We start from the raw sequence: 15,228 nt of genomic DNA on the forward strand, positions 1-15,228 counted from the left end.
TGCTCTCTCTTCTCCATTCACCGCCTTCAACTTTGGAGTTCAGAAAGAAGTGAAGAAGGGTAAGTTCTACGACGCATCTTATATCCCAGGATGTATCTTTAATGCATTCTTAAATTAAGATGTGTATTAGCCCAAAAACATTGTATTATTTAACAAAATATTTAACAATTAATATTTTAGAGTAATGCTATTGCTTATTTTGTATCTAATTACAATTGCAATCGGTTCTTTATCGATATAAACTGTCTGATTTTGTATGCAACTATTTTTATATGTTTGTGTTGGTGTATGCTTCACTTACTGTTGGATTTATTACAGGATGATAACAAAGCCATGCTTAAAAGTACTGTTTGCGATGCTTTCATTCCTTAGTGGGTTCATTTACAAGATGTTGATTTCCACCACTCTAGATATGCTACTAATACTATTTTCAGTCTCTGTTATCATTCCCATCTTCATCATTTGAATTGACATTTATTTATCATTTTTATTTTTACGGCCAGACACGACGGAATGCTAATGTGAGTTAAGAGTAAAAATAGTTATTTGGATTGATCTTTCTTCTTAATTTGTCGTTTGTAATTTTGGAGCTATAGTATAGGTTAGGAGTTCTGCATTTTTTTATTTAGCTTGGTTGACTTGGAGTGAATATTTTATCGATTTTATTGTGCTCATTTGGAATGAATAGTTTATTGATTTCAATGTGCGTGGCTGCTTCGTTACTTTCATGTACATGTATCTGTCTCATATGTGGTTTTTCAATCTTTTAGGATGACAGGCAGGAGGAATTGGGACTTGAGCTTGCAAAATACATCTGTATCAGAGGTAAATTTATGAAATATAATCGCGAAATTCCTCACATGATCAGTGGTTTGTTTTATTTGTTTAATTGTAATACACTATAACTCTTATATTTGTAATTAGTTAGAGTTTGCATATTCAGTCATGAAATTCATTTTGAATGCTTATGTAGATTTGATCATTCAGATTTAATTATCTCTACAACTGAGAGTAACTTGGTACTGATGGACTTCGACAACTGATAATCAGAAGTGTTGAGAGTAGCTGTTGTGAGTGAATTAATTAATTCTTAATTTGATTTGATTTTGTAAGAGATATTTATCTTGAAGCACTGATATCGAAATTCTTCATCAACGTCTCTATTAAATTTCAATCGTGAATCAATTGTTGAGAAGTTCTATAATGGTAAACCACAATGAAGGAGGATATCAAGGATAGAAGAGTAGACTAACCGATTCTGGTGCAGGTTGCAACTGGCATGCATGGCACTGGTGCTACAATTGGTGCATGGTGTGGGCCTGTCCACTGGTACCCATGGCCAGTCACAGCTTCACCACTCAGCTGAGGTAGTTCCAGCTCCATCTCTTCTGGGAATGATGGAATAGAGAAAAGTGGAAGAAGGGAATCAAGGAGAAGATAAATGAGAAGTTGTCAGGCGGGCACAAGTAGGAAGGAGCATACTCAAACTACTAATCCATGTACTAGAGGATCATATGGTATTATTATAGGATATGGAACAGCTATAGCCAGAAAAGCGGCTTTATGAGAAGAAAGAAATAAAATTGAAACGATAAAGGAGAAGTTTTCCGGTGGTCAACACTAGGCATTTCTGGCTTTCGTGTCATGCCTATGACATTGTTAAGTATGTGTTAAATAACAATAACAATGTATTATAATGTGGATCAAATCTTTTATTGTGTGTGACACGTTTGCAAATAGTGTATATCTTTTGCGATAAGCAGTTTTGGATGGTAGTCCCAGTCGGATTGAACTATTGTTGGCTGTGCCTATGTATAAATGTGGTGTTGTCTCTGTACTTCCATCTAAAAAGATAAGATACCAGATTATTATACTTTGAAGATGTATGTTATTTATTCTCTGCAATTGGCAAGTTGAAATTGATGGTCGTCTGTGTGTCCTTATTTTGGGGCAGTGTTTCCAGCTTTGCAAACTCTAGATCGACATTACTTTTATCTACATTTCTTCTTCTATCTTTTTTTATTTCCTTTTTTCTTTAGATTGAATGTTCTCTAAAATCTCCAGGTTTAATTTTGTGTTAAAATATATCCTTTACAAAGACACGATAAAATTGAAAACAATACTAGACGACTCTTAAAATTTTCTCAAAGTAGACGGACTCACTATGAGTACAAACTAAATAATCATATTTTAACATTATACATCCATGTTATGCTTTTAATAAGAATAATTTTTTTACATAAAATTGTAAATTAATATTTCTTGATAAACCTATAAAACATAATGTTTTTAAAATTTAAATGTTTGCTATTTTTATTTCTTAATATATTAAAATGCGTTGATATTTGGCTACCACAAAAAATTATATTTGAAAAGTTAATGTTTATAAAATTTACATAAAATTTGTCAAAATTTTTAAAGTACTATTGTGAAATTCAAAAATTGATTAACAAGATCAAAATTATTAGGAAATATTTTTTTTATTTCAAAATTATTTAATAATTAAATAATTTTATTTTAATTTCACAGTGGATGTCCTATTTAAATTTTAAATGGTCAGTGGCTCGTGTAATCATATCATATAATATATATATAATCATGCTAAACGTGCTATAATAATTTAGTTATTTTCATGCTCCATGTTAGTACAATTTATGAAATTAAATTATTAAGAAATTTATGAAATTTATGAAATGATTAGTTGTTCATGATTCATATCGGAAACGTGGATCGAATATCGAAAAGTTATATGGTTGCACAACAACTTACTTAAAGTTTGGTTATGAAATTATCGTAAATACTAAGTGGGTGTTTGTTTAAGACTTATAAGTCCAGCTTCTGGTTTATAAGTTATGAGCAGTTATTCGTACTGTTTGCGTAATAAGTCATCTCGATAACACTTCATCTTCTCTCCAGTTAGAAATAAGCGTAATAAGCCGTCTCTTTATTTTGTAAGAAGAATTTTGGGTCAATGGTCTGAATAAATAATTATTATTTTTTTGGGATCACTACAGATATATGTGAATTTTTCATAGTAAGGGGAGTATTCATGATCATCTTCTCTTATGAAATTGTTGGTACTAATATTACAAATTCGCATATTTTTAAAATATATTTGCAATGCTTGATTTTATTTATGTTTAAACAATTTTAATAGGAGCTCGCGAAGCGCGGGCATAATTCCCTAGTAAATATAATAGGAAGTAGTATTAAAAGCCCTATACTTATGGATATAAGTAAATCAAAACCTCAGATGTCAACAGGAGTTAAGAGGGCAATAAATAGTTTAGCCGAACTCCATAAAAAAGGAAAATTCTGAAAAAATGTCTATACAAGAACATAGTGTAATCACCTTTCTTAAAAAATACGGAAAGGAAATTATGGAAAGAGAAAGAAAAAAGTATGAACCCATAAAAAATGAAAATAAAACAGTAGAAAAAATAAATAAACAAGATGAATTAGAAGAATTAAAAAAGGAAAATTTTAAGCTAAGAAGTAAAACTAACATAGAATGGTTAAATAAATATAAATTTTATAAAAATAAATATAAAATTCAAAAGAAAGAATTAAGAGAAACAAAATTAGAAGTAATAAAGGTACTAGAAAATGTAGAAAGTTTAAAAAATAAAATAAGTCAATTAAAAATAGAATTAAGTAGACAAAAAGGAAAAGAAAAAATAGAATTCCAGGACAGTAGTAATGAAACAGATAAAGAACAAATCGATAGTAGTAATACAGAAGAAGAGGAGATAAGGTATCTGGAGGAATCAGATAATAAGGAACAAGAAATTATAATAAAAGAAAATCAAGAAATTTTAGAGGCTTTGGGAAAAATGAAAAATATAAACGCTATAATAGAGGATGAAAGTGATATAGAACAAGAGGAAAATTCTTATATACAAACAGATAATGATATGGAAACAGAAAAAATTATTAATAAAGATGCTGAAGACTATCCAGAAGAGGAACTAGGAGATCATATAATAGCTAGAAGAAATAATATAGGAACAGATCATATTCCTCTAGGACAAAGAGATCAAGTACAAGACTTTGTAGGATCAATAACACAAGGAATTAATATAAATGGATATTTTCTAGATTTAGATAATGTATATGATGAGCAAGAAATAAGTAGGAGAATTAAAGATTGGAATCTAGGGATGTATATAGCCCTAATGAATGCTAAAAATTTGGATAATATAGATTATATTTATGACCTAATATCCAAAACAATTATCGGAAAGGCCGCATTTTGGATTGAAAGTATAAATTATGCATTAAAAGAGGAAGCAAAACAGAATGCTAAAACTTGGAGGGATATGTTAAACATGTTTGATGTAGTATTAAAAAGAGAATTTCTAGGAGAGCAATGGTTTGTAGCGCAAGAACAGGTAATGGTTGAGAGAAAAATAGAGATAGTGATGTATCTAAACAATATGAAATGTTGTAAGATAAATAAATTACCAGAGTATACTATAAGCTTTTCAAAATTATTTTATGAAGCAAAGTTTTTACCAGATGAAAGTATAGTATACCAACAACTTTATTATGATCATTTACCCTCACCATATAACACAGAAATCACCAAAGAATATACTAATCTAGAACCTAAGGAAAATACGTTAGGAGAAAGAATTAGAGTATTAAGATTATATTTAATGCGTAAATGTGAAGAATATAGAGTTCAACAAAAAATAAAAAAAGATAAAAAGCACGGATTAAAGGAAATATGTGGTTTTACAGAAAGAAAATTAGTATTTGGATGTGATAATAAGATAAATAATACAAAAAATAGATATAGGAAATATAAAAAATCAAGTTATAATAAGGATGAATATTATAAAAAACGAAATAAATCATATAGGCCTTATAAATCATTTAAATATAAAAGAAGAAGATTTAGGAGATATAAAAATACTCCTGAAAATAGGAAAAGATTTAAATACAAAAGAAAGTTTAGAAAAAGGAGATATACCAAACCTTTACAAGGTAATAGTAAAACAAAAATAACAGATTGTAAATGCTGGAATTGTAATGAAAAAGGACATTATGCTAATAAATGTCCAAAATTAAAACAAAATGGAGTAAAATATATAGATAGTACGGATTTTATAATGAAATTAGAATATATAAAAGAAGACAATGATAATGACTGGTACAATGATAAAATATTTTATATTAGTGAAACAGAGCCTGAAGAAATAAATTATATAGAAGAAAATAATACTAGTAGTGATGAATTATTTGAAACAGAATAAGATGGTAGTTATATATGTCGAAGCAGATGTAGAATATAAGCCTTCAAAATATATAAAACAAAAGATGTTTATAGATAGTGGAGCAGATATTTGTTTAGCTAAAAAAGAGGTTTTTATTCAACATAAATGGAAAAGAACAAAAACACATAGGATTAGAGTAACAGGATTTAATGAACATATGAAAGAGTTAGATATAATAGCAGAAAATGTGAAGTTTATATTAGATAAAACTAGGTTTAAATTACCTATAGTTTATCAGGAAAATAATATGAAGCAACAAATGATACTAGGAAATAATTTTTTAGATTATTTTAAAACCCAAGTAATAAAAAGAATCAATAAGTCTATTAACTCCATGTGGAAAATGGATAGTACTAAAAAGAATAGTACCTGTAAAATCAATTAGTATTAATAATATAAGAACTGAACGACAAACTAATCTAGAACTATTGAAACAAAAATATCTAGAAGCATTAAAAATAAATTTTGGAGAGCATCCAATGAAATTATGGGAGAGGGAAAAAATATATGCCGAGATAAAAATAATAGATCCCAATGAGATAATAAGGAATCGACCAATTAGATATAGTCCAACAGATCAGAAGGAATTAGAAATTCAAATAAAGGAACTGTTAACTTTAGGACTAATAAAGGAAAGCAAAAGCCCACATAGTAGCCCAGCCTTTTTGGTAAGAAATTAATGAAACAAAAAGAGGAAAAGCTAGAATGGTAATTGATTATAGAGAATTAAATAAAAAGACAATATTTGATGGATATTTCCTACCATACAAAAGGAATTTAATTAATAAAACAAGTAATAAAAGATGGTTTAGTAAATTTGATTGTAAGAGTGGATATTGGCAGATCAAATTGACGGAAGAATCCAGATGTTTAACTGCATTCAGTGTACCACAAGGACATTATGAATGGATGGTATTACCCTTTGGATTAAGAACAGCCCCTCAAATATTTCAGAGAAGAATGGATAAAATATTTAGAGAAATGAATGATTTTTGTTTAGTATATATAGATGATATATTAATATTTAGTGACAGTTTAACAGATCATATAAAACATCTAGAAGAATTTGAAGATTGGATATGTAACAAAAGAGCAATCGGAATAGCAGTTCTAAAGTCCAAACTGGAAGATTTTATTAGAGGAAGGAAGGCATGTGTATTGGGTACCAGGATGGGAGGAGATGTTGAAGAAATACTAACATTATATTATAATAATGATGTTTTGAAAACAGATACAACCGAGTTAACAGCAATGTATAAAAGAGTTACAGAAGGAAAATACAATCATTCCATAAAGACAAGGGAACTTTACAAGGAAATGACACCAGGCCAAATGAGGAAGACAGTAGTAACTAGGGGTGTACACGGTTCGGGTTGGGCGGGTTAGCGGAATTTATTGACCCAACCCAATTAAATCGGGTTTTCAAAATTTCAACCCAAACCGAACCGTATAAATTTGTAACTCAAACCAATTTGTAGTATTTCGGTTTGGATCGGTTCGGATTGGTTTGGTTATAATCGCAGGTGTCGAATAGGTCTTCAACATCCAATTTCTTATACTTAAAATTACTTTAACAATCTTGTCAAAGACATAAAATTGAAAACAGTTAAAAAAAAATAGGGAATTTATCAAATATACTATTTTTTAGGATTTTATTTGCAAAAATACCATCTTCCTAAATTAATTGCATATTTACTAAACTAAGTTTCTAAATTGCAAAAATACTACCCCTCCCCTGCAACTAAATGCAACCTCATATGCAACTGAATGCCTGATTTCAAGTTCCACTTTTCAAATGTCATTTTCGACCTCATCCTTGGAATCCATATATATATATATATATATATATATATATATATATATATATATATATATTCTGAAAATTTGGTCGAAAATGACATTTGGAGACTAGAACTTGAAATCAAGCATTTAGTTGCATTTAGTTGCATTTGGTTGCATTCAGTTGATTCCATTTTGATCTAATGCCCCGCCAGGGGCACCCATACATCAATTGTAATTTACAGTTTTCAGTTGCATTTAGTTGCTTATGAGATTGCATATTCAGTTGAATATTGCTCCTACCGGGCCTGCAACCCAAATCCACCACAATATCACCCCACCCTAAAAAAATTCAGTTGCTCATGAGGTTGCATTCAGTTGATTCTATTTTGATCTAATGGCCCCGCCAGGGGTACCCATACATCAATTGTAACTTACAGTTTTCAGTTGCATATGAGATTGCATTCAACCATATGCAACCTCATATGCAACTGCAACTCCTGATTTCAAGTTCCAGTTCTCGAATGTCATTCGAGAACTGGAACTTGAAATCAGGCATTCAGTTGCACGTGGTTGCATTCAGTTGCAGAAGAGAAGGGTAGTATTTTTGCAATTTAGAAACTTAGTGTAGTAAAACTGCAAATAGCTATTCTTGAGAAAAGTAAATTTGCAAAAATGTACTTTTTCCTATATATTTATGAAAAAACCCCAAAAAAATAAGTAGTTTCAGATCATGAACAAATATATTCATGAATTTAATCTCATATTCTCATTCATAAATTTATTCTCATATATATTTAAATAGCAAACAAAAATTAATATATTAAATTTAGGGCATACAAATACAATAAAACTAATTAGATTAGACTAATATGTGATGAGATGGATAAATTTAATATGTTTCCATATTTTTCAATCGGGTTGGGTTGGATCGGTTTATAAAACCCGAAACCCATGTCCAACCCAATTAAATCGGATTGATACTATTTCAATCCAATTACTAATCGGGTTAAATATTTTCGGATTGGATCGGCCGAAATATGATCGGTTTGGATCGGGTTGGTCGGTTTCGCCAACCCGTGTACACCCCTAGTAGTAACACTGCAAAGTCCATCAAAAGAAGAAGGATGTTCTAATCCTTTTGAATAAAATGTGAGAATATTTGTATGGCCCAAACTTTTAGTTTGGTGACCATACTTACTTAAAATGTTTTACAGCCCAATATGAAATTGGTGACTGTAGTATAATAAAGATGTCTTTACAGCCCAATATGAAATTGGTGACTGTAGAATATTAGCAAATCTTATTACAGCCCAATATGAAATTGGTGACTGTAGTATAATAAAAATATTTTTACAACCCAATATGAGTTTGGTGATTGTATCTTCTTAGTTGATGATTTTACGGCCCAAGATACATATTGGTGACTGTAGTACTACTCTTACAACATATCAAAATTTCCATGACTAAAAAAAAAAAAAGGATATCAGTGCAGAAGCAAAAGATATGGCAAAGGAACAAGAAAATCAGTAGCAGATAAGAAAATCAGTAGCGGATAAGAGAACGTGGCAGGAAAAGCTTAAGCAGATATGAGAAGATATGAGTTGACAGGAAATCTGTAAGCTTTTGAAGAAAGTGAAGACAGCAGGAATCTAAAAAAGATAGAAAAGACTGCACTCAGAAAATAATTCATGTATCATTATTGTAATACATTATTGAAAGGCTATTGTATGCCTGTAATCAAAACCGGGATCTCTATATAAGAGACCTTATTGTAACATTGAAGATCATCAGTTCTTGAAATACATCTTAAATTTCTCTACACTTACTCTTCTTATGGCAAACTAAACCTCTTCTCCTACAATCTTCGACAGAAGAACATGTTCATCAATAAGATATCATATACAAATATTATCTATTTGTCATCATAAGTTATATCATTTAAAGCAGAGATGGTGGATATCTGTCGAGCAACCTGGTTGCAGAGCCTGTTAGACGTGAGGTCATAAAAGGGCATAGCAGAGATCAGGGACTCCGGTGAGCCAATCTGTTTAAATAGTATGATTTATTTTGATAAATAAGATAGGATTTTTATATGATATCTATAATTCATGTTATGCATGATATTGATGAAAAATGTTTAGAAGTTATAGATTGTAGATTTTATTTAAAACATGATTGTTTTTGTTGTAAGTTCTAATTGCCTACCCTCTTTAGGGTTTATTAGATATAAGAAACGATTCCCTGTATCTTCTCGGTATTTTGGTAAGTATATTACTAAATCACTTAGTAATAATGTATAGACTCGAATGCATGATCAGATGAACACATATATTGTACCTAATTTCTTTGTCCGCCGCAAATCACCAAAACCTTTTATCGCCTCTTAACCTCTGCTATCGTCTCTCCGCGGCTACCAATAATACTCTGCTAATTGTGTTTTGTGCTAGGCTTAACTCAATATATAAACACAAGTTACCGACTAGTACTAGGAGTCTAAGTCTAAAGTATTCTTATCAATTAGTAATTTAATAATCACCCAATTTATTAATTCTATTTCTATTCTAATTCAAATATTATAAAATATACGAATATTACAAATTATAATCCAATTTTGCAATTTTATATATTAGTATTGGTATTACATAAAGATTTTTATAAAATAAAATTTATTTTATCTTACAAATATTAATTTTGAAACGTTAATATAATTTTTATTTTTATAGATAACCACAAAATTATTTTATCCTACAAATATTAATATTGAATCATTAAAAACTCCTTATTTCATACAAATAATGCGGGACAAACGTGACAAGAACCAAATCCAAAAGTTTTATGTTCTGGAGCAGCCCAACGAGTGAAAGGCCCAAAAAACACCGACTCAACGTATCCATCCATCGATAAAGAGCGTTCCCCACCCACATAAACTCCCCTTTTCAATTATCGGGTTTATTAGGGTTCGTCATCCTCTAGAATCCATCATATCTCTATCTATCCATTTCTTCGTCTATCTTAGCGTTTCAATTCACATCTACGAACCCTAGTTTTGAAAATTTCAATTCAATTATTATCTGTGAAGATGATGCAACAGAGTGGAGTGGTCCCACCACAGATGGCTCCGATGGCGATCGATCCCCAGCAACAACAACAATACCAGCACGCGCCGCCGCCGATGAATCAACAGCAGTGGATGATGATGCAGGCCCAGGCCCAGGCTCAGGCTCAGGCTCAACAACATCAATCACAGGCGGCGATGCAGCCACCTCAGCTCTGGCCACAGCAGTCTCCTCAGGCCGTCGTCCCGCCGCCGCAGTACTCGGCCTCTCCTGCGTCTGCCACGGATGAGATTCGCTCGCTTTGGATTGGTGATTTGCAGCCGTGGATGGATGAGGCTTATATTAATACCTGTTTTTATAACACCGGAGAGGTACTCGTATCGAATCCTTTATCCATATATATGTAGATTAATATATCCATTTTTTCTTCTTCGAAAAACTAGGCACAAGTATATGTAATTTAACCGTGATACGTTGTAATTTTGTTTTTTGTTTCTAAAGGTGTTTCATGAATATGGCTGGCGTTATAGGTATCATTATCAAGAGTAGTAGGATATTTCTGTAAATATGTTCTTGTGCTTGTTTGGGGTAAATTTGTGGTATTAGAATATGTAGTTAACAGTTTAGGTTCACATTTGTATTCCAGGAACATGCTATTGTCTGATTTTAACAAAGTTTCATTATGAATTTGTTTCAGCTTGTGTCGGTGAAGGTGATACGTAACAAGCAGACTGGCCAGCCTGAGGGATATGGTTTTCTTGAATTTAGGAGCCGTGCAGCTGCTGAACAGGTTCTGCAATCTTACAATGGTGTACCGATGCCTAATGGTGAGCAGAACTTTCGACTCAACTGGGCTACTCTTGGTGCTGGTGAAAGGCGCACAGATGACACACCTGACTACACAATTTTTGTTGGAGATTTGGCTGCTGATGTTACAGATTATCTTCTTCAGGAGACATTTAAACCTCATTATTCGTCAGTTAAGGGCGCAAAAGTTGTAACAGACCGGACTACTGGTCGGTCTAAGGGTTATGGGTTTGTTAGGTTTGGCGATGAGACTGAGCAGATGCGGGCCATGAGTGAGATGAATGGAGCTCTTTGTTCAACAAGGCCTATGCGTATTGGCCCAGCTGCGACAAAGAAACCTATAGGAGGTGGTCAGCAATATGAAAAAGGTATGTCAATAGCTCTTATATTTTGCTTGATATTTTGAATTATGATATTAAACTGAGTTGTATAAGTTGTGAATGATTTTAAACCATGATTGTTCTAGATGCTGTTGCTATTATATTTTTGTTATTCAGTTCTAAGCTTCTTGTTGATTTTTTTAATTGTTATTGTGTACAGAGTAATAAGATTAGATTGCTCTTTCAGTTATGACTTGAAGATTCGTGGAATTAGAGTCATTTCCTTCCAGTACTCTTTCCTTTGTAAACTTGGGCACATTTAATATCTGCTAAAACATGCAAAAACTTATAAAAATTATGTTGTCTCAAAGCAGGAAACAGAGAGGCTCTCATTTCGGGGGCCTGCAACTGATTTCATCAGCTGAAATGATTTCACTGTAGTGGGGTGGTCTCCTTTAGGTCAGTTTTTTGTTTTCGCCATGAGTTTCAGTCTTCGTTTTTCTCATGGCAGTTATTATACTACTTCACTTAGTTTCAGTTCTTTGCACTTGATTTTTACCAGTCTTCTAAGTAAATTATTTCATTTTCATGGCTGTTCCTTCCTTTCTGTAGAGTTTTCAATTCATGTAAATCAGCGACAATTCCTTATTTATTTCGTGGAGCAGCCCTTGTTTTAGATTTACTATCTTTTTCTCTCTTCCTAGTGTCTTAATTTCAAAATTTTCAGTTACCTTTTTTTTATCCAGTCTTATTCCTTTGCAATGGTTGTATGAACTTAGTATGTCAGGCATGTCAATTTACAACAGAGGCGAAGCCAGTGCATTTGTAGTTGCTTGCAGGGATGCACCCTTTGGGTAGTGGGGGCATTTCCCTACAGTGACCATTAGGTCATATGCGTATAAATTTATAGTGCAGATGTACCGCCTAGGCAACTAACCTATTGCCCCACGGCTATGGCGCTGCCACACTGGGCATACAATTCCAATTTCTTTCTGTCTGTTAATAAACCAATTAGAAACACTCTTGGTCTAATTTCTGCATGTTTTGCCTTCTAAGCAGTAGGATTTTAAGTTATATTACTTATAAGCAGTTTTCACGCTGATTCCTGCATGCTTTACCCTTATTAGGTTAGATTTGTATATCTGTCTGCGGTTCAATGGTGATTAATTCCTGTGCAAGTAATATTACCTATATGGTTATGATAGTTGCATGGAGCTCTTGATGCGCCTTTTAGTTTCGGTCATATTTCTGAATCTTGTATATTACGATATAATAATCTTCTGCCTTAAATTTCAATTTTTATTTTCTTTCCCGACCAACGAAGAATTCTATTCTCGTCAAAAGAAAATATGTCCCATGCCTAGTAAAATAAATGCGATATCATCTCTTAGAATCTCATAGTGTCCGTGTGTACTGTTTTTCAAGCTATAGAACTATATATTTTTTCACGAGTGGTAAAGTTTGGACATGTTATTTCTTATTCAGTTATCTAGAGATGTATGTTTTATGGTCCTTTATCTGTAAATAAGTCGATAGCGGGAGCTTATATTTGCATTCAGCTTGTGAGTTGAGACAGCTGTCAGTTGGCAACTTCTATGGATTGAACAATCAGATACAAACAGGAAATATGAGGGGTTATTTGAAGTTGTAATGGGACACCTGAGCTGTGTAAATAAGTTTGTGATATCGTTCTGATGGGTCAGTGTTACTGTTTTTAAATTAATGCCTCTGCAGCATAGCTTGCCAGGTAAGTAGGTAATCTAACTTGATATTTGGGACATGCGATTTAAATATGAATCACAGGTTCTTCTTCCAGTTCTGTATTTTCTCAAAGGTGTTAACTAGGTATGGGGCTTTAGCAGACCCTTCACAAGGTATCATGCTATCATCAGTATTTTTTCGAATGTCGGTGGGGGACGAATAGTGGGGGTTTTGTGGTACCAAACTGGGACACCTAGATTAAGCAAAAAAAAATTATGAATTCCACAGGAACGCTGCTATGCTGTGTCCTTGGTTACCATTATTATTATTTAAAGGTTTTTTGCTAGATCACGCCAGTTTTATGTTACTAAGTACTGACACACCATGTCAGTTTTGTACTTATATTTGTGTTGATGGGATTGTGGTATCTTCTTTATATCATATTCTCATTAGATGAAGATTACTTTTTGTGTTACGAATGAATTAAGCGTGCAGTTGTGGAGAATTTATATCCGGGTGTATTGTGTATGGTATCTTTTTCACGATTATCTGCCATTTGCAGCTTCTTACCAGAGTTCTCAAGGAAATCAAGGCGAAAGTGACCCTAATAATACAACTGTAGGTTGTTCTACTTGGTATATGTATTTGAGTGGAAATTACTTAATTACTGACTCTACAGTTTTGAGTGCAGATATTTGTTGGTGGTTTGGACCCAAATGTTTCTGATAATGAATTAAGAGCAGTGTTTGGCCGGTATGGTGAGCTTACCCATGTTAAAATACCAGTTGGTAAGCGCTGCGGTTTTGTCCAGTTCTCTAACAGGTGAATAAAGATATTTCTCTACTGTTACATAGTGATTGTAGAATAAGTTGTAGTACCTTCATTCTCTTCTCTGTCCTTGTATGATTTGTTTAAAATTCTATGGCTTGGTTTTCTCTAGGGCATGTGCCGAACAAGCTTTATCGATGTTAAATAATACTCTATTGGGTGGACAAAATATTCGACTGTCATGGGGCCGTAGTCCTTCAAGCAAACAGGTTTAAATTTGACTAAATATATAGCACACCCAGTTTTTTGCACGCCATGTTCTGAACATTATTTTTAAATTATAGGCTCAGCCAGAGCAATCTCAGTATGGAGCTTATTATGGATATGCACAAGGGTATGATGCATATGGTTATGCACCACCTCCTCAAGACCCTAACATGTACTATGGAGGGTATCCTGCTTATGGAAATTATCCGCAGCCACAGCAACAGGTGATATTATCATTCACTATCTCTGCATGTTAGTTTTGTCCGTCTTCCCCCATGTTATGGTCAGTTATACGTGTGACTTCCAGCATTTGAGCAAACATAGAAGTGTCATGTTAGTGAACTGTTAAATTTTGGTTAAAATGAGTCAGACAAATATTTAGTTAATGGAAGGTCAAAACTAGCATGTTATAATGACTCTCTGTTTCTCTGCTATCATGGTACTTGCAACATCTTAGCCAACTTAGTAGGGGTAGTGCCATGTCATTCTGCTTTTAGTTGGATGTTTATATTCCGGGAGGTTGCAATTTTAGATTGTTTTACATGTTTTTGTTTCGTATATTCCATTGCAGTGATATGTCCACTGGTTTTGCTTGGAGCTGGATTGAGAGTGAATTTCCTTTGCTTGGAGCCAAAAGGAGAGTGCTTTGTCGTTTCTTTGTGTTCTTATTCAACTTTACTGCTTTTCTGGCCTTTAGAATGGGCTGTGGATAATGGATTTGATGGTGCCCTGTTTTGGTGTTTGGATAATGAATGTTTTGAAGTTTGTTACTATTTATGTTTGAGTTGTGTAAACTTGAATGGTAGAAAATCATAGTTACTAGGTTTGCCTGCTTATATAAGATTGTTATTTGCTTGTTCTTTCTTTTGCCAGTTGATAGACCTATGTTTCCTGACTTAAAAATGTATCTTTGTTTGAATAATGGCTTTTTGGCAAATGATTAGTTGGTGAGTTGCTCACTCGTTGATAGATCTGTGGGGGGTTTCTAATAGGAATCTCTAATTGCCGAGAGGCTATAAATTTTAGTGTTGATGTGGCATGGTACTCTTGGTTTTCCTCCTATTTTGGTGCTGAGATGTTGAGGAAGGGTGCCAAGAAAATACGTTGTCGACTAGTATGTGGCCGTATATAAACTCTCGGTCTGATTTTATGAACTTATTTTTTGGACGTGCTAAAAAGATAAAACTTAAAATTATAATATTTTTAAATTTTTGTAATCACACATTCACACTACACTTAATTAACAGA

The 15,228-nt window shown here is 32.7% G+C and overlaps 1 protein-coding gene and 1 long non-coding RNA gene across 4 annotated transcripts; both read left to right on the top strand.

Moving 5' to 3' along the window:
• On the top strand, positions 1-1,781 carry LOC135151092 (uncharacterized). Its single transcript, XR_010289591.1, has 3 exons — positions 1-59; positions 771-825; positions 1,268-1,781. It is a non-coding gene; the product is annotated as an uncharacterized LOC135151092 (long non-coding RNA).
• Positions 1,782-9,909: 8,128 nt separating this feature from the next.
• LOC108214278 (polyadenylate-binding protein RBP45) lies at positions 9,910-14,840 on the top strand. Of its 3 annotated transcripts, XM_017386204.2 has the most exons (7): positions 9,910-10,488; positions 10,815-11,292; positions 13,508-13,563; positions 13,637-13,767; positions 13,886-13,982; positions 14,058-14,204; positions 14,552-14,840. In XM_017386204.2, the coding sequence occupies exons 1-7, from the start codon at positions 10,141-10,143 to the stop codon at positions 14,552-14,554; spliced, it is 1,260 nt and encodes a 419-aa protein (XP_017241693.1). In that variant the 5' UTR covers positions 9,910-10,140; the 3' UTR covers positions 14,555-14,840. The 3 variants fall into 3 exon arrangements, 2 of the variants coding, with proteins under 2 accessions (XP_017241693.1, XP_063946436.1); XR_010290304.1 differs by lacking the exons at positions 13,886-13,982; positions 14,058-14,204; positions 14,552-14,840 and adding an exon at positions 11,619-11,703 and having other exon boundaries at positions 9,946-10,488; positions 13,637-13,720; XM_064090366.1 differs by lacking the exons at positions 13,886-13,982; positions 14,058-14,204; positions 14,552-14,840 and having other exon boundaries at positions 9,952-10,488; positions 13,637-13,771.
• Positions 14,841-15,228: the final 388 nt, after the last annotated feature.

This window comes from Daucus carota, chromosome 3, assembly GCF_001625215.2.
Source record: "Daucus carota subsp. sativus chromosome 3, DH1 v3.0, whole genome shotgun sequence".
Taxonomy (NCBI): domain Eukaryota; kingdom Viridiplantae; phylum Streptophyta; class Magnoliopsida; order Apiales; family Apiaceae; genus Daucus; species Daucus carota.